Source organism: Gymnoscopelus braueri, assembly GCF_963280865.1.
Source record: "Gymnoscopelus braueri genome assembly, chromosome: 20".
NCBI classification, from domain to species: Eukaryota; Metazoa; Chordata; class Actinopteri; order Myctophiformes; family Myctophidae; genus Gymnoscopelus; species Gymnoscopelus braueri.
Window position 1 is genome coordinate 24,677,386 of NC_137622.1, and position 20,662 is coordinate 24,698,047.

Here is a 20,662-nt window from a genome sequence, read left to right on the forward strand (position 1 = left end):
GAATGGCCAACACAGTACTATCCTGAGTGTTAATTTTACTCTCAGAGTTTAATTAACACTCTGGACTTTGCTGTGAATGTGTGTTCAACTAGAGATTTTCAACCAAAAATCTGCCCTGCACTTGGGCGTGCGGGGACCCAGAAAGCTACCCTACACATCCGGTTGCGTCAGTGATAAAATGTCCCTGTGAAACGAGCGCATTGCGTGGATCATACTCATGTAAACATACACCTTTTACACAGGAGGAATTCATATTGCATGATGACATAATCAGATCACAGTTCAAAAACAGGAAGATCCCAAATCAGAGAAAAAACCAAAAGGAAAAGGAAGGAAGGAGGTTGGTCTCTATAAAAAACGAGGAGTCTTCATAAGAAAGGCTACAAAAACTCAATGGGACCTCCAACTTCAGCATACAGCAAAAGGCACCACAATATTATTCTATTTATCTAACTTGTGAAAAAATTGGCACGTAATTTTCTTTTCATCTCTCATAATGCTGTAAATCAAAAAACTTTACATATAAATATTTTTCCCCCCGTTTATAAAAAAAGTCTTTGCTGTTAGCTAGTAGACAATTTTTGCTGAAATGAAAATAAATATTTCATTTGTTTAGAATATCTGTCTGTTATACAAAATAAAAATATTTTTCCTAGGTGCAGGTCTCTAGTCCACTGGTTGTGTATGGGGGGCGGGGGCGGGGCAGGGTGTGTGTGAGGGAGGGTGGTGTTGGGGTAGGGGCTGGATTTAGGGGGGGGGGGGCGGGGCTCTGTCTTAAAGGGGCATGTTGTCAGTTTTGGAGCGGTGCGAATGGGACCCCCGGCCCTGGCCATTGCTGCGCGCACCATGCCGACCCAGCCCTCGATGAGTCCGCGTGTCTGCGCCGGACGACGAGCGGTACCCTGAAACGGTCAGGGGCGGGTCCACGCTCATGTTCTGCATACTGAGGAAGGGCGTGCTCTCCCCGTGGCCCTCCTCGTCTTCGTCCTCCTCCTCGTCGTCCTCTGACTGGCTGAAGCTCTGGGAGCTGTAGTCCCGCAGGCACGGGGCCCGCTGGGAAACGTGTCCGTTGAGGCGGTTGCGTCGCGGGCGGTGCCGGCGGCTCCGGATGGGCTCGCGCGAGGAGGCGTACTCCTGTGTGGTCTCGTAGGCCTCGTCGTCGGGGAGACGATAGGGGCTGGACGGCAGGCTGCCCGTGCTCTCCGTCAGGTAGGGCCGTCTCGGACGGCGGGGCTGCCTGTATAAATGTCCGTCCTACAGGGACGGATACACCGATGGAGGGTGTTAGTTAGCCGCCTGCCGCAGCTAGGCAGGAATTATTTCACTCAGCTGTAAGTCATAGTATACACTTTGTGCTAACACATTGACAACATATGCATGTGTGCCTCACAACCATAACATGAATAAGTAACTGATGTGTGTAACAGGTGTCTGTTTGTGCACGTTGCTTCCTTACGTCGGGGCATCGTAGCAGTGGTTGGTCATCCTCTCTGTGATAGGCCCCAGCGGCTGGGGGCAGGGAGAGGGCGTGGCCTGTGTTGGGTGAGGTGATCTGGAAGGTGGGCACCTGGGGTGGCAGCGCAGGGTAGTGGAACTCCACGGGAGACAACCGTGCTGGAGTGGTCAGCGCTGACACATACCTGGACAGACAAGACCGTCTCATGTGCATACTGTACAAGCAATTACCACACTGTAAAGAATAGTGGTCAAGGTGCCTTTTATGACTGGACTTCAATCAATCTGACAGAAGTGCACAATTTAATCAGGCTAGTTGAACTTAAATACAAGTGTACAATTAACCATACTATAAGCATACACTTTTTTTTAAGAATCTAAGTTGCCCATTGAGATGCCAAATCATTTGTTCACACGGTCTTTAATTTGATACAATTGACTATTAAAAGGACAGTATCACACTTTTGCATTTCAGTTCATTGTTGAAAGTTGTCATATATGCTATAGAAACAACAATATTTATAATGCAATCCATATTGACAGAAAACATTACTTTTTCTGTCTGTTTGTGCTCCTATAATTTCCATGATGCATTTTGCGCAGGACGCACCGAATCTCTGTGTTTGGTTTAGGGGTGTAGGCATCGGCTTCCCTGATTGGCCAACCCGACCCCTTCGGCTTCACGGATTGGCAGAGCTTTGCTCGTTTGTGCCGCAAAACCAATTTACTGTAAGTGAATTCGCGAATGCCCATGTACGTCATTACACGACGTCAGCAGTTGCTGACGACATCAGGGATCCCTGTATGTCCATATTCATTCGATCTGTCGTACGTGTACTCTGAGAACGGGTACAACGGGTCGGGTACTCTGACAACAAGTACAAATAGCATGCATTCCCAACTCGAATCGTACCCAAGTAGGCCGTACCAGTCTCCACCAAGTACTGCGTATTTAGTTACGATGCAACAGGACCAATGGTAGTGTTAACTCTCCCCCCTCCACAGTCCACACACCCATACCCCCAATAACCCTAGTTGAGGCCCTTCATTCCTACCTGTCGCTGTGAGGTGAGTCCCTCAGTGAGTCGTAGGAGTCTCCATACTGCATGCCCGCCCCAGCCACTTCTGCACAGCCCCAGTGGGTGGCTCTCCGTGCCATGCATGCTGGACTGCTGCATTTACTGGTCCCCACAGAGCTGGACAGGCCTCCCGACTGGCAGTCTGAGTTCATACTTTCTGTTCGCTCCATGCTCCATGTCTGCTCCTCGTGTCTATGCGGATGGTACAAGGGTTTGGGAACGTAGACAACAATGTAGCATGAGTATGTGTGTTTGTCACAAGGATAATAAAAACCAACCTCGCGGGGAACTTTTTCATGAGTCAAGATTCACATACTGTATGTGAACTTTAACTTATACTCAGTGTGTCAGTGTGCATGTCTGTGTGCTGACCTAAAAGAGGATGGAAAGAGAGAGATTAATATACCTGGAAGCATGTGAGGCAGTGGAAGAGTGGTGGGAGCGCGTGGACATTCGGCTGCCTGCGTAGTTGCCTGCACCCTCCGCCCCATGACTGATCACACACTCTGTGGTTGGGACGCTCTTAGAGATGTACTAGAACATAATTACACACACACACACACACACACACACACACACACACACACACACACACACACACACACACACACACACACACACACACACACACACACACACACATACACATACACATACACATACACAAACATACACATACAAAAGTCACTTTTGTTGTCTTGCATAGTGTTTTGAGTGTACTGATCGTCCCGTTCTAGTCCCTCATTGTTGCTGTTAATATGACTTATCCCCAACATGGGGACACAGCAGCCCCATACACCTAGCACCCTCTGGCATATGAGATTAATCAACATGAACAGCATAAGATAAATCCTGTTGGACACAAGATGTTCTAAGAGGCAGCTAGATGTGCCAACAGGATGCTGGTCTGTCCTCTCAGTACCATTCATCTTTGGTCTAGAACTACAATTCCCTTGATATTGAGTATGGCTTCTGTAGTACGCTATATTTGGGCCTACAATTCCCTTGATGTCTGTCTAGTCACACTTGGATGTTGTACACAGGTGTCTTGCATTGGCTATCAAGTGATGACACTGCTTGAACCCTTATGTAATGCTGCATTCACTTGCCCTTGTATGTCTGAAGAAGGTCACATGACCAAAAGCTTGCAATAACATGTTGTGATACTTGGTATATGGTATGGTAGCGTATCGTATTGTATAGCATCATGTATCATATCACTGTATGTATAGTGTAGCGTATCATATAGTGTAGCATACGTAGCATACCACATCATATTGCATCGAAGCATTATGCTAGCGTATCTTAGTGTATCATAGCGTATTATGTTGTAGCGTATCATAACGTCTCGCAATGTATTGTATCGCATTATACTGTTTCATACCACAGCATAGTGTAGCACAGCATAGCTATTTGTGCTGTATTGTACCGTGTCATATTGTATTGTATCATATTATCTACAGCAGTGGTTCCCAAACCTTTTAGCTCAAGACCCAAAAGAGAAATTAGAAGTTTGTACCAAAACTAGTGAAAATAGCAGATCTACAAGCGTGCCGTGTTGCTAGCTTGTGGATCTGATATTTTCACTACTTCTTAAAAATAAATATATATATATATTTATGGAAGTTATTAATTTTTTTCATTTTATTTACGAAATACTTTTGAAAAATAGTATTTAATTGATGAAAAGTAGTGATTATTTTGTTTAAACTTTTTTTTAATCTTTTGAAAGATATACTTACTCGTGACCCATAGAAATTGATCCGTGACCCAAACATGGGTCCTGACCCACTGTTTGGGAAACAGTGATCTACAGTGTATTTTTTGTTTCTACCGTTGACTTACATCCACCATTGGGATCTCCTCTGGGCCAGGCCCAGGGTGGTTGGGCCCATTGGCCAGCATGCGGTTTGGCTGCTCCACACATTGATTCTGGTTCTGATGCAGATGGCCTTTCATTTTCTTCCTCTGTTTCCTGGTAGGGTGATAATGAGAGAATGATTGGTTAGTAATCAAGAAACTGTTTTTTGTTTGTTCCCCAAATGGTGAACTTTGTCTCTTTTTTTTTTTAGCGCAATTTTCTGTTCCTTGTAAAAGTCATTTAAAAATGGAAAATTGCTCAAATTGTCTACAAAAGTTAAATAAAGGAACATAACAAATAATACAAGTAAAAACAATACGTTGCTACATAATTAAAACAAGAATAGAATGTAAAGACAAAATTGTAAAAATGATAGCTGACAACCTTGGTGTTTGTTTATGGGAACTGGGAAGTGTTAAAGCCTTTGGAGATGGTGAATGTGATTAGTTTTGTCTTAGTCCAAACATACTTACTTAGTTTTGCAGTAGGCCACAACACACACAATGCCAACCACCAGCAGGGCCACACAGATGCCCGTGATGGTCAGAACCCTTCTCTGGTAGAGCTCCTCAGCCTCTGTGGACAGAAATGCACATGCACGCACATACATACACACGCACGCACACACACACACACACACACACACACACACACACACACACACACACACACACACACACACACACACACACGTACACACACACACACACATATGGATATGCACATATGTGAACACATTCACACCCACACAATTCACACAGATACACAGTCATGCATGCCCACACACATGTATGCATTCACACAGGTATAGAGACAGAGGCAGGCAGACACGCACACACATATGCATGAGTGCTATTCTATTGATGCAAATGACAAAAAAGTCACCACTATATTCTATCTCCTGCCATCATACTGTTCCTAAAACAACTCCCAATCACTTGCCTTATATGTTAACAGTGCTATAATATAGTGCTATTACAATACAGTATATTACTGCTAACATCTCTTGATATTATTATGCATAAAAGAGACGCAATTCTATGCCGCGCTATTGACTGGTAGCCATTTGTTCTCACGTCATACTAGGGGGGTAACAACTCCCCGAGTGTGACGATGTAGAATAAGGTCTCTAAATCATACTTTCCCTACATGCATCAGTTTATTTATGATGGCCATGGGAATGTAATGCCTAAGAGGGCACAGGAGAGGGGTATGAACTCATGCCTGTACATATGAAATGAAATAAAAACCAAACATAGGGCTTGGGGAGTTTGTTAACACCACAGTGGCTTAAGGGGGTAAGAGAATGGTTTGGTATTCACAAAGCTCACCCCCCCCCCCTCCAAAAAAATAGGTCACAATAGTACTTAGAAAATAGGTCAAAACTAGAAAACTGTGCCAAAAATGTAATTGATTTGTTCATACACTTGTGTGTGTTTACAGTGCAGACAGCCACGTGTCTGTTTCATATGGGTTTCCTTTTCACTCACATGCAGTGTGTCAGTGATATCTTGATGTTGAGTTCATCTGGACCCTGCTGTGGACAACATTTACAAGCCATTACATTATGGTGATCTATAAGCTCTGGCGGTCTCTGTGCAGACACTGTCTGAATATTACCCGACCTTAGGTGGGGTTTTTGTTTCCCAGTGGGGTTTCTGGGCACACTGTGGTGCAACACTCTGTGCCAGAATGGTAAATGGTGCAACAGCACAATGACAGAGGGAGCAACAAACAGGTCACAGGGAAAGAAGGAATAAATAAAAGGGGAAAAAAGGGAGATGGAGAACAGACAGTAAGACATTGGTTTGGGAGGGAAGGAGCACATCCAGGGGCGTGTCTAGAAGGAGGGTCCCCAGGGAAATCTGATTGCCCCTCATACTAAATCTGCAATATCATTGGCCGTTAGATTGTCTTTTTTCTATGTGCCTGATTGGACAGTGTAGGTTGGCATAGTTATTGCCAGCACTCCTTCTTTAAACACTCTGTTGTAATAATTGTGTTTAAATGTTTGAATGTTTATTCTCAGTTATGGATTTCTGTTCAGTGAACACACCTGTGGCTTACAGTTGCCCACAATCAACAGGTGATAGTTGCACATTTAGTTTAATTTAAGTTATGAAAAAATGTCTTTGTATTTTATTAAAGGAATCATTTTCATTAGTGCTCACTGTAGAGAGATGGTGGGATCAAATGGAAAATGGTCAAAAAGGAGTAACAGTGATTAACAGCATTTAAGTTTGTGGTCGGTTAGAGGTATAACTATTCCTTGATTTCTAATTGGGTCCCACAACAGTTGCAAAAGGTGTGCCACTGTATATTCCAGGACCGAGGGCTTATATTTACATTTAGACCAACATTTCCTTATGCTGATCTGTGCACCTCAACCCCTATATTTCAAATTCTTCTCGACACGCCACTGGAATGTATGTGTGTGTGTGTGTGTGTGTGTGTGTGTGTGTGTGTGTGTGTGTGTGTGTGTGTGTGTGTGTGTGTGTGTGTGTGTGTGTGTGTGTGTGTGTGTGTGTGTGTGTGTGTGTGTGTGTGTGTGTGTGTGTGTGTGTGTGTGTGTGTTTGGGGGTGGGGGGGGGGTGCGGGTGGGGGGATAGGTGCTAAAATAGATTGGGGGTGAGGGGGGGGGGGGGGGGGTTGCTAAATAAAGGGCGTCTGTAGGGATTGACAAGCCTTCCAGAGCCTCAGCCTGGCATTGTGTGAGTGTCACAGGGTACTGATGCAGATAGGAGGGGGAAATAGGGAGGCTTGGTTGCCAGCGTAACGGAGCACCAGACGCTTTTGATTTAGGACAGGCCAGCTCCTGAGTCAATCAAGGGCAGAATAAGGACAGCCTGTGTGAGCAGGCCTCCGCTATCTTTTGGCGATTTGGTTTGGTGAAGAGCTTGCAGCATGCACACAGTCATTTGATTTATTGCTGCATGTACTGTGTGCAATACCAATGCCAATTATATAGTTCATGGCTACTATTTCCTGACGACGGCCATACATCCTTAGGATTTCAGAAATGGGTGCAGTTAATCAGCACATTTTGTATTCACAATGTGTATTACATACAGTAGTGTTTTAGTCAACAGACTGCGCTGTAAATCAAGGCAACAGTAATTGTTTTGTCTCCTTTTCAGTGTGTTTTACAGATTATTTTCAGATTGTGAAAGGAGTGCATGCAGCGAAGAGGGCGCAGGTGGGGGGCAGAGGGGGTTATGTATCTTAAAACCAGGTTAGTGGGCAGGGACAAAAGAGAGAGAGGTTGAGAGAGACCCAGTTATTGGTTTTAAAGGGGAGATGGCACAATAATGCGTGACTGTGAGAGATTCTCAGCAAAATCTTAAATCATTGTACAGCAAAATGAATAATAATGTTCCATACCCATAAATTCAATTCCAAGAAGCTCTGCCAATGCAGAACGATGTCATGTTAAAAGGGAAAAAGACAGATATATCAGGGTCAGATATATAGTCCACTGTACTTATGCTGAACCAGGAAATTAGTGCTGTCGGTGACATCACTGTGATTGACAGGTGTACCTTCCAGTAACAGACAGACTATGCAGGCAGCCTTAGCTCTGCGACCCCCAGAGTTGACAATAAAGTAAAAAGAAGAAAAACAAAAAAAACAAAATAAATAAAAATAGGGGGGAGAGAAGGAACTAAAGAGATAAAGAGTTGGAAAGAGAAGGAGGCAGGCAGGAAAGACATGCAAAGGCAGAGACAGACAAAAAGCCACATCACTTACTGCTATATTTACTAGACCTCATTTCTGGAGTAAACAATATCATATAACAGAAAAACAAATACAAAATGACAGAAAACAAAAAAAGAAAACAATTTCAACACAAGAACAAAGAATAAAAAAGCAGTGAGTTACTCTTCAACATAAAGACACAGTACAGTCAATGAAACTGGCACAGCAAATGTGAGTGAGTGAGTGTATATGTGTGGTTGGCATGTGCTGTAAATGTACAATTCTGATGGTGATTTCTAGTTGGGTTCAATCAAATCGCATTGATTACAGTGTACCTCCTTTAAATCAGTTTGCTCCACTACTGCTGCATACTGATGTCATAATCTTTCACAAGATTTTCAAAGAAATCATCACTGCATTCTCAGTAGGGCATTTTCTTATGGCTTGTGTGCAATGCTACCCATGGATAGAGTTGCCAGCAAGACCAAAACCAATCATTGTAAAAGTTAATGCAGTAAATCTCCCAGTCAAGAAAATATGCTTTGATTGTGCTTAATTGGTTGGCAGCAGAAGAGAAACAGGCAGTGACGAATCAACATGGATTTCAAACAGCAGAAACCTTTTTACAGTAGCTCACTGAAAGATAGCATCACAATGCAAAATAATAGCGCACACTGTCCATGGTTGACATTGTTCAGCATGTAGAATACTGGTTTTCAAGGTTTTCAAGGTGGGATCCGGGACCCCCAGGGGTCTTTGAGGCGGTTTCAGCCAGGGGGTCCCCAGCTACAATATATGATTGATAGTTTGGAACCAAATGGACACTTAGGGGTCTCAGAGTTAAATGAACACTGAGGATTTCACGATGTAGTTTGGGGTCGCAAAGTAGCCTAATACATATCAAACTGGGGCTCCTTGAAATTAAAAAGTTTGAGAATTACTTGACCTTGATGATTGTGGACAAGCCTCTATTGTACATGATATGAAACCCCTCATATGTATATGATCTACCTTCCAAAGTAATTACATTTGACAAGAAGCATCATTAGGCCTATGGCGCTAGCAATAGTACCCACTGTGTTGCACTATATTGTCATTGGATATGTTGTGGGATACTGTGTAGATATAGTGGCCAATTGTCCATTTAAAGACATGACTACAACAACGAATCCAATATGTCACCAACTGACCACCATGCAGTCACAGGAAAACACACATGCCATATCTACAGTATTGCAAAGCAATGAGTAAAACACAGTACAATCATCAGGAGTATTGGAGGACAACTATATTATAAAACCATTCAAGCTGCACTCAGCCACATGCCATATGCACTGGCCTTATTCCAGTGTATTACCCTGCAGATTGCCTAGTGGAATCTTTTTTATTTTAAGCACATAATATTACTGCCATCGTGCTCAATGAGAATGATACATAATCAGTCAGTATTAGGGAGAGTTACATTAGATAGTCTTAAGGAGGAACAGGTAGTGTCTCCCATAATAATAATATTAATAATAGTCATAATAATTATTATTATATAAATTTGTCTCTTTAATAATATATGTATATTTAGACAATATAAAAAGCTGAGGGGGACAGTAAGGAGAAGACATTAAAGGAAGGATTTAATCCTAGGAGAGCTGGGTTATGTGTGGGTCTAGATGAAGTCTTAACAAGTAGGCAATTATATTGTGTTATATTGTTATAAGTTTATACTCAGGTTAATACATTGGAATTATGCCAATTCCAATGTATTAACGTGTAGCGCCACAAAGAACATGGGTTCAAGGAGAGGGGGTGACATGGAGGCATGCAGAGACTCACACTTGCACACAAAAAATGCATACACCTACACTAGGCACTCACACACACACACACACACACACACACACACACACACACGCACACGCACACACACACACACACACACACACACACACACACACACACACACACACACACACACACACACACACATAAACAGTGGTGGACAACGTTCTCAACCCTAGTACTTGAGTCAAATTATAGATACTCCTGGTCAAATATTACTCCGATATACAAGAGAAAGTTGCGAGTCAAATTTGTACTCGAGTTAAAGTACTGGAGTACTTGCTTTAAAAGTGTTCAAACGTACATGCCTTTAAAAATAATAAGTATTCAAAAGAACGAATTGCAAAGTATTTTACTTTGCATATCAGTGCATTGCTGTATTGAAGTTTAGACATTTTCCAAAAATATTAACAGATTTTCCAGTAGTTTAAAAAAGTATCTCAATAATAGTGAAAACGGCAGACCTTCAAGCTCACAATGCGTCGAGCTTGTATATCTGCTATTTTCACTATATTTGAAATAGGGCTTAAGTGGTTAATTCATAATGTACCTTGTCAAAAGTACAACACTTGTCTTTGAAATGTAATACCCAAGATTTTTGCGTTGGCTATTCAAAAATAGCAGATGTACAAGCTCACAGCGTGTCACTTCGTGCCGCGCTGCAAGCTTTTACATCTGCTATTTTAGATTTTCTTTCTTAAATCGTGAGAGGGTGAACTACTGATTTAGAAGGCATTCGGAGAATCGGCCCCGGGTCTTAATAACGGGTTAAATCCAGTACTCAAGTAAATGTACTCTGCTACTGTCCACCACTGCACACACACACACAGCCACAGTGCTCCCCTCCATCCAACCCCTCTGGCGCGGCATGCAGTATCCCAGTGGGAAGGACACAGACGGGAGTGGGAGTGGACGTACTGTAAAAGCCGGCCATGACGGAATTCTGACAGCGGTCCCCCGTATAGTCATTGGGACACCTGGTAGAGGGAGGACAAAGGGGGGAGGGGGGGTGGGAGGGAGGAGAGAGGACAGGGGAAGACAAAAAAAACTGTAGGATGGAGAGAGGAATGCACACAATTTACAATTTAGGCATTTCGCGGACGCTCTTATCCAGAGCGACATGAAATAATCACGGTAATCATATCAATTGCAGAGAGACAGTGTAGTGTCTCAGTAAACTATAGGATCACAGGTGAGCCCAAAAAATATAGCGTCGGTCTAAGCATTATACTGTCAAAATAATAATCTGTACATTGAAACTATAGGATACCAGGTAAACAATGAACCTAGCATCTGTCTAAATAACAATAACATCTAAATTACATTTTAAATGGAATTTAGTCGGGAAGAAGGGGAGACATACAGTAAGAGAGCAGAGAGAATGAGGTATTGGAAACAATCATGTATTAGAAATGATCATGTCACTTAACCAGTGGTGGAAAACGACCATAGCCCACTATTTCCGAACCTTAAATCCACTGTTAATCCTCTTGATTATAATCTATCTGCGCTGGTCTTTCACCAGTATGAAAGTAGTATGTACTTATCTATCTGCATTGTTTTCGCACCGTGTCTTTCTTTTTGTTTTGTGTGTTGTTTTCTTTTGTTGTTTCCTTTGTAAAGCAGTTTGTAACCCAGTTTTTAAAGGTGCTATATAAATAAAGTTTTATTATTATTATTAAGAAGTAACTCTTTTTTTTTTTACTTAAGTAAAAATAGCAATAACAGCATACAGTATAACAATACTCTGTTACAAGTAAAAGGTCTGTGTTCAAAAGAGCCAAGATATACTTCAAGCACTAACGTATAAAAGTACTTAAATTTGTCCAATTTGTCGAACTGTCGAAATTTGTCGAACTGGGCCCCCAAATATGTGCAATATCCTCACGGCACACCCCTGGCCCACAGGTTGAAAACCACTGATCTACTATATGGCTGGTGTGTCTGACACACCCTCACAAACCACTTCAACAGAGCATGAGCTTGAAACTAGACTGGAATAGTTCTCGGGTATTTCTTAGATATGAATAATTGTAACAATGACAAAAATCCCACTCTCCATTACCTCCCATGAAAGCTGAGCAATTAATAACAACAACAACAAAAACATATTTAGAACCAATAACCGACTTAATCTTGCTCATCCATGTTAATCGAATAATCCACTGAAAAAGCACCTCAACAGAATGAATGTTTATATTAACAATAATAATGGCGTTATAATCTGCACAGTTGAACTGTGATAGGCAGCCTACACAGCTTCACCCGAACACAGGCTACTGGGTGCTTGTAGGTTAGTCTACATATTGTTATTAAGGAAGATCAACATGTCAATGTGTTCTGGTGTCAATCTAATCCGCCGTCTGTTGAGAGGGTAAGGTTCACTGCCGAGAACAGCACGGACGTCCCCGCGGACATGCCGGTACACTCCGATAATGCGTCTGGTACAGTAGGTTACAGGTAGCCAGTCTGGGGAAATGGAGGCTGTTCACTTTCCACCATTCTAATGGATTTATTTATTTCAAGGGGTGGGGAAACATCTCTGAGTCTGAAGTACTGTAGCTCTCCACTTTGTTCACTAGCCCATTTTCCGAGTAACGCAGTTATGTCCGAGGAGCAGACACATAGCTGCACGTATTCTTCTTTGTGTCCCTATCCATGCGTAATGGCTCACTTGGACGCATGCGTGCATGTATTTTAAGTGATTTAGCATGTTGCTCATGAGTCATGCTGCTGCTGTTGTATTTGAGTAGTGTTTCGCATAGTTTACATGAAAACTTTACATACATCGTTGATTCGTTCTTCTTTGTGAAATGGTCCCAATCTGAGCTATGCTTTGTGCGTTTAATTTTCATTCACTCTCTCTCGCTCTCTCACCTCCCAGTGTGGTAATGCATCTTGTTGTTTTGTTTTTTAGAGTAGACAATTGTTTTAAACCCTTTTTCTCCCCAATTTTTGTCGTTCCTGTGTGTTGCAGTGCCTCTGTCCCACTCGTGCAGTGACAAATATCACCCTCACCTGAACACGGGCAATTGTGTTCGTATACAGTAGATGCTTGACAAAGCCGGCTCCACCACGGTGGATTCGAACCCCTAACTGGTCATTTACCAGCGCGCCACTGGAGCACCCCAGAAATGCATCTTATGTGGAACATGTACCTATTATGAAAATTAACCAATAAGCCAATAAGCATATTCAGATTAAAAACAGCTAACCGGCTAACTAACAACGTTGACATCCCTAGGTGATACCAGAAAAGTAGGCTACCAGCTATACTGTAGGTACTGTGCTATTCACAACTTTTGCCCGATGGAAAACCAAAAAGGGCAAGTGGAAAAGTGCCATATCTAGACCTTTATTGATGCAGTAGGGTACATTCAGTCTCCAGAGGCAGCACAGCAGTTAGAGTACAGATACAGGGTTAAGGAAGTACACAGTAAGATACAGCTATATAGTAGCAAAATCGTTAGAATATAATTCAATAGTACTGAATTTCCAACTGCCCAGCAGAATGCTTGAATGTCTGAAATTGCATCTTACTCATCATAACTGATTAGCTATTGCCATAACTATTGCTTTATCTGGGATTACAGAATTCAAGTAAAATATATATATAAAACAGTAATAGTTGAAAACCTCATGAATCACATTGTTACCATTATCAGATCTCTAATGATGATCCACCCAATAACTTCAATAAGTCTCTATGTTGAAACTACAATGATTTAATTCACATATGTTGTCCAACTTAATAATGAATAACGTGCAAAAAGAGCCTTCATCCAGCCTTCACTGTTCACAAAACCGGGTGGGTATCCTTTCACGACCAAAGAGACAACTTGCATTTTGAATCAATTACAGCAAAAACCCTCAGAAGAGCCCACTCAGCAATTTCCCATAGAGCTATAAATAGAGCGGGATAGAAAGAGAAAGAGGGGGGGAGTGATGGAGAGAGAGAAAAAGGGAGATATAGTTGGAGCAGAAGCAGGGCTATGTCAGCAGAGTCTTTACTGTAGATCTTCCTCCTTTCTTTCTCAGCCCCCCCCCCCCCCCCCCCCCCCCCACACACACACCCCCCCACACACACACACCCCCCAACTCCTAACTCTCCGTCCTGAGAGAAAAAAGACAAGTACACCTTTTATTCCAACCATCTGAACGAAACAAAAGCCTGTGTCTCATTCTGCTCATTTCATTGCACTCTTCGCGACAAACTGAAGAGAAGGAAAAAAGAAAACCGACCGCTACATGGATATTGTGTTGAGTCATCAACATTAGTGTGATAACAGGTGATAATTTCATGTAATGTTGAATTGCCTGTGGCTGGCAGACGCTAACGTTGTGCGTACCAAAGTGTGCCAAGGCATGGCTATTGGTGAGCTTTAACCCAATTAGGCTAATGTTAGCTGCAGTTGTGAAGAAGAGACTGGCAAACGGGTTGAGATGCAATACTTACTGTATTCACCTCGTGCAGCAAGCCCTAAATCTACCTGACCCTAGTCTCACTACTGAAGGTCTTAACCAAACCTTTGTGTACTGTATTACATTGTTGTCTACAAATGAAGCCCATGAGTAAAATGCATTATAAACATACCGTATTTTCCGCACTATAAGGCGCATCTGAGTATAAGGCGCACCTTCAATAAATGTATTATTTTCATATATACTGTAGGGCGCACCGCATTATAAGGCGCATCCGCACTATAAGGCGCACTGACGGTGCGGCTTATAGTGCGGAAACCAAGGGAACCAATATTGATACATATATAAGGCGCATCGGATTATAAGGCGCATCCGCACTATAAGGCGCACTGACGGTGCGCCTTATAGTGCGGAAAATACGGTACTTATAATGCATTACAATCTGCTTATAACACTGTATAATTACAGCTATACGCACTCATACATACTCATAATGCTTTATAACAATAATCATGCCCATGCACTGCCCAGCAATTATGAAGTGTTATGATACTTAACCTTATAATGATTGTAAAATGCTTCATAATGTGATAATAATATAATTATTATTATCACATCTTATTATTATCATAATTATTGTTATTGTTCGTTAAGCATTATCCAAATGTATGAGTGCTCATATCTAAAACTATACAGTGTTATAAGCACTCTATAATGCATTACAATCATGTTTATATTGCATCATAGACAAAGAAATTGTTACCAAAAGGGTTAATTTAACTCATTTTTACCCTTTCAGACTTAAAATGAACCCTCTGGATTTTACTTTGTACATGTCTGTCTAGCCTGTAGACACACTTTCCTTTCCTTTTTATGATGAAACCGTAGATATGCAAATGAGGGGCAAAGCCATCCCCCAATTTCATGGATGTTAGTGGTTCTAGCAGCCTGGCTGCACCGTGGATTTGTGGACGTTGTGTTGAACTGAGTGAGTCTACATTTCTTGGAGGTGAACAAGCAGCACGGACAGTCGACAGACAGCGGTCTTATTTATGTCCTGTTATCCACTGACTCCAACAGACAGGCCAACAAAGGATGACAAAGCTGAAGAGCTACTGAAGCTTTCTGGCAAAGCGCTGGCCAAACCTCTAGATCACACAAAGTGGTTTTCAGGATGTCCTGACAGGGTCACAGGTAAAGAACAAATTTAATAGAGAATGATCGCGTTCTTTGATAATTGTGTCCTGACCTAAGGATCAAAGCAAAATCCAGGACCTAGTGTGGAAGAAAAGCTGAGAACCGCACTGTTCCATATAACGTGTTAATGTCAAGCCAGCATGCTGTAACTATTACAGCATATCAACATCTTGGCAGCCATTTCATATACCTGGACCGGTTGGGGAAATATCAACCCTCACACACTGTGCATGTCATATCCCCCAAAAATATGCATATTTATTACTTAATTATTCTACCGCCGATGCAATGTCATGCTCCCAACTCCCTGTATTTCCCTCTGGGAAGTGTCATCACTCGGCAATGCATTTCACTGTTACACTCTCACAGAGTGACCAAAAAGCATGTAACAGAATAGACGGCAACTGTAATAGTGAGGATCTTGGAGGAGGCGGTTGTGTGCGTGCGTGCGTGTGTTTGTGTGTGCGGTGGTATACATATGTGTTGTCTATCTGCGTGTGTGTGGCTGAAGTCAGAGACAGAGAGAAAGACAGAAGGCACAGAGACAGACAGTGTGACAGGGAGATAAAAAAAGAAACTGAGAGGAAGACAGACACAAGGAGAGACACCAACAGAGCGAGAGAAGGTGGGAAGCAGGGAAAAGGCAGAAGACGGCACAGAGACAGCGCTGGCTTACTTGCAGGACGGCTCTTTGATGCCATGTATGAAGTAACAGTCTCCTCCGTTGACGCAGTAGGCCTTCTCCGAGTCATTGCAGCGCCGCGTATGACTCACAACTGGCGACGGCGTGGTGGTGGTCACTGGAAGAGAGAGACAGATGGACGGATGGAAAATGAGGTTGGCAAACAGGAAAAGTGAGTCAGTCGTGTATAGTTGTAAAGATACATCTATAAATAGGTACGATAGATAGATAGATAGATAGATAGATAGATAGATAGATAGATAGATAGATAGATAGATAGATAGATAGATAGATAGATAGATAGATAGATAGGCCTGTCACAATTATTACATATAATCGCCTAATCGCAATTATATGAGATAATCGCAATTATTTTGCATAATACGATTTATTTTCATATATTTGCAAACATTAAAAAAAAAGTGAAAATAGCTGAAAGTATAAAGTTATTAAATATGTCAGTCATTTCTTTGTATATTTAGGTTATTTTTCATATCTGCCCTGTGCAACTTCAAAGTCTAAAATCCAAACAGATATTTTTTATGTTCCAGTGTTCCAACGACAAAAATACAATTAAATAGTTAATCGCAATAATTAGTGTGACAATAAATTGTCATCTAAAATGTCATAATCGTGACAGCCCTATATATACTGTAGATAGATAGATAGATAGATAGATAGATAGATAGATAGATAGATAGATAGATAGATAGATAGATAGATAGATAGATGGATGGATAGATCTGCTCACAGATCTGGACGCTGATTATGCTTGTTCCATTCTCTTGTCCTAGCGAGTTCTCAGCCACACATGTGTAGTTTCCGGAGTCTTCCACACGCACGCGACTGATCTGCACCTTTGAGTTTTTCCTTCATGAGAGAAAGGAGAGAGAGAGGCTTTCAGAGTGTTTGCAGCTAGCATGCCATACACGCATTTCTGCGCTGCTCTTCAAAATAGTATTAAAAAAATCATTGCTTATTAGATTATTTGGCTAAATGGATGAAATGGAATGGCAGAAGCGATTGAGCCCACACTGTCCAGTCCCAAATCAGCAAGAAGTGATTTGACAGTAGCAGAAGTGCCCATACTGCTTTGCTACCATAGGTAATAAGCAGTATTTTATTTTATTATGGGTATTATGTATTCATAGTTTTTATCCTTCATTGGCAAGGGACAGAAACTGAGTGAGTGGATGACGCAACACAGATGGTTAGGATTCAAACCCATGATGACGCAGGCACATTAGTCCTGTGCCTCTGTGGTAAGCAGGGGAGTTGCTTGGAACTCGGTGCCCTTTGACAACATACAGTAGCACACTGGATGTTTCTATATTTAGCAAACATTAACATCTATAACACACGTGGTATATTTGAGGACTACCAGTCAGCCCAGGACACATTGAATGTACCCTTCCTGGCCTTGGCGATCTGGCAGTGAAGCTCCTAATAATGGCTAACGCAATGCGTCATGTTTTCAACAAGCAAACAAAAGTATAATGTTCTGAGCTTCACCTTGGAAGGTCTGACTCACTTGTTGGTCTTGATCTTGAGGTCTCGGCCCTTCTGAAGCTCGTGTCCGTCTTTGTACCAGCGGAAGGAAGGGCTGGGGTTCCCGGACGCCTCGCACTTCACGTATAGCTTGTCCCCCTCCATCAGAGACTGACCTCGCATGGGCCGCAGCTTAGGAGCAGAGGCTGGATAGGGGAAGAGAGGACAGAGAAGGCGAGGCCAAAAAAGAGAGTGGGGAGGCGTGGGTGGGAGAGATAAATGAACAAAAGAGCGAGAAGGAGGCAGAAGAGAGAGAGAGATGTAGAATGGGGATGGAGGAGGGGAAGGGAGTAAGAAAATCAAAGCCTGCATTATTGAAATTAACTACTGGCATTCAATTAATCTGTTTAACTGTGTGTGTGTGTGTGTGTGTATGTGTGTGTGTGTGTGTGTGTGTGTGTGTGTGTGTGTGTGTGTGTGTGTGTGTGTGTGTGTGTGTGTGTGTGCATGTTATATCTCTGTTATAGAGGGTTCAGATGCCAGGATCATAACCTCAAGTGCTGGTTCGGAAAGGCACAGTCACACACGCACGTACACGCACACAAACACACACGCACTCGTGTGCGCGCATGCACGTATGCACGCACGTGCACACACACACACACACACACACACACACACACACACACACACACACACACACACACACACACACACATGAAGGTAAAAGCACTTGAGGGAGGTTTTTGAATCCTGAAAAGCAGGGAGAAACTGAAGGCTTTTAGTGTGACAAAAAAAAAACATATTTTCTCAAAAACGCGGATGGAGAGCATGGTGTGTATGCGTGTGTGCTTCAACAGTCTCAAGAGAGCTCCTGTCTTTCTCTCTCTCTCTCTCTCTCTCTCTTATCTCTCTCTCTGTCTCTTTCTCCTCTCCTTAAAAACTACAACAGACTGCATCACTGACACCAACACAGGCACAGAGAGAAGCTATAAAGCAAAGAGACAACTCTGCACTATCTAATACCTCTTTGACACACACACACACGCGCACACACACACACACACACACACACACACACACACACACACACACACACACACACACACACACACACACACACACACACACACACACACACACACTCACTCACACACTCACACTCACACTCACACACACACTGCAATAAACCACACAATATGGCATTCTGCACAAATGCTGGTGTGTATGTGCGTGCATGCACATGGGATTGGATATACATGAACTTGTATACACACATGCACATACGTATACATGTTTGTCCTGGTGCAGGGGGTGAGGGTGATAGGCTTGGGCAGATTGGTCAGCAGCCGGATCTTCCCTATGGGTTTATATGGCAGCTAACCAATCATTGTAAACTAAAGCTGTTTATATGGCACCTGGCCAATCAGCAGAGCTAAATTGCCACCCTGTGTTGAACTGTCAGCGACCTTGCTGCTTAAGAAACTCACAATGTCAAACAGAGTAAACTCTGCTGTCATACACAGTTGCGTCCGATAGTGTTTTAGAATTCTCGGCAGAGTTTATTTGGGCATAAAGAACAGAGTGGGAAACAGCAACCTTCAATGGTTCGCAGAATTACTGCATACCAACTACTGTAATGCAAGGCACACCAGCAACACACCTTCCGTGTTCTGAGCCAACTCTCCCCACACTGTCCCAGTGGGACCATTTTGTTTATCCGGACAGTTCCTCATTGACAGTAATGTTTATCTACACATTACGTCATCGTCCCATACTCATCATGTTTTGCCACTTAGTCAAGTGCTGCCTATGTCAGTGAGAATGTGTAGCCTGGACATATATCAGCCATAAACCGTTTGGTCCAATATACGAAAATATAAATTATCTGAACTGAACTGCCTATACAGTTTTAAATAGTTTTTTAAAAGATATTAAATGAGGAAACTAGAAATTTCTATGAATCTGAGCTTGTAAGGGAAAAGTTATTTGATTCAAATTCTCAGATCAACTCTGCGTGGAGTAAGTGAATTAGTGACTCTCACCAGTTGCCACTCGCATGTGCTCAAGCAATCTTCTGTGGGTAAATCAAGATACAAAGGAACGGTATACAAAGGAAAGCCTATTTTCTCTCTGAGTTTGCATACATTTTGAACTAGGATTCACTATGTAGTTAACATTGCTTCCAGAGTAAACAGTGAGGAAAACATGCACAATCTAATAGCATGGTGCAGTGTGTAGGAAAGGTTATTAGCTTAAGATGAAGGAGGGTCTCGTTTATGGTGAATTCCAACATTATGGATGTGGCATTTGTACTCAAAATGACAGTAAAGTAGGATAATCTATTTGTGTTTCACAAAGGCAAAGTTGGAAAAACTACTTCACAGTGAAGTCATAGAGAACCAATCACATCAACAATAGGAAAAGAAGATAACTACAAATGAGTGGCAGTCAATATGAAATAGCAAAATTATTGCAATGGAACAAAATTAACAGTGGGATCACCATTGTATAAGAGCAATTCTACAACAGTGCAAAATTTATATTTTTTGCAAATCACCATTTGCAAATCATTGACAAGATGCAAAGCCACACTAAAGAGGTGTCTGAATCAAGTGTCAAAACACATTTGCTTTGGAAAACTAAACCTTTTACAAGGACACTCACATTACACTTTGTCACTGAAGCATAAATGGGGCTTGAAACACCATTGCGTTATACTGAAAAAACTGATTACCAAATTACTTCACTAAATTCCACAGATTTTTTTCTGCTGACCAAGGTGTCCTGCGAAGACCACAGAAAAAGGCTTTTGGCAGCTTCTACACTTCACATTAGTCAATACTGATACCGTACTTACAGTGTAAAGCACATCAAGGCATAATCAAGGCTGGACATGTAACAAGGTACTGTACATACGGTGAAGATATTGATTTGATGTAATTTTTT

General features: G+C 42.2%; 1 protein-coding gene across 1 annotated transcript in view; it reads right to left on the reverse strand.

Annotated features, from left to right (window-relative positions):
• Positions 1–774: 774 nt before the first annotated feature.
• The window catches only part of nrg2b (neuregulin 2b), a gene marked incomplete at both ends in the record, with an annotated part of 44,323 nt that continues 24,435 nt past the window's right edge, over positions 775–20,662 (reverse strand). Inside the window, 12 exons of the mRNA XM_080415379.1 lie at positions 775–1,254; positions 1,457–1,640; positions 2,511–2,726; positions 2,941–3,068; positions 4,386–4,509; positions 4,869–4,971; positions 7,777–7,800; positions 8,143–8,166; positions 10,843–10,901; positions 16,220–16,343; positions 16,977–17,095; positions 17,757–17,919. Of these exons, the coding sequence (XP_080271505.1) occupies positions 775–1,254; positions 1,457–1,640; positions 2,511–2,726; positions 2,941–3,068; positions 4,386–4,509; positions 4,869–4,971; positions 7,777–7,800; positions 8,143–8,166; positions 10,843–10,901; positions 16,220–16,343; positions 16,977–17,095; positions 17,757–17,919 (1,748 nt within the window). The remainder of the gene's footprint in view (positions 1,255–1,456; positions 1,641–2,510; positions 2,727–2,940; positions 3,069–4,385; positions 4,510–4,868; positions 4,972–7,776; positions 7,801–8,142; positions 8,167–10,842; positions 10,902–16,219; positions 16,344–16,976; positions 17,096–17,756; positions 17,920–20,662) is intronic.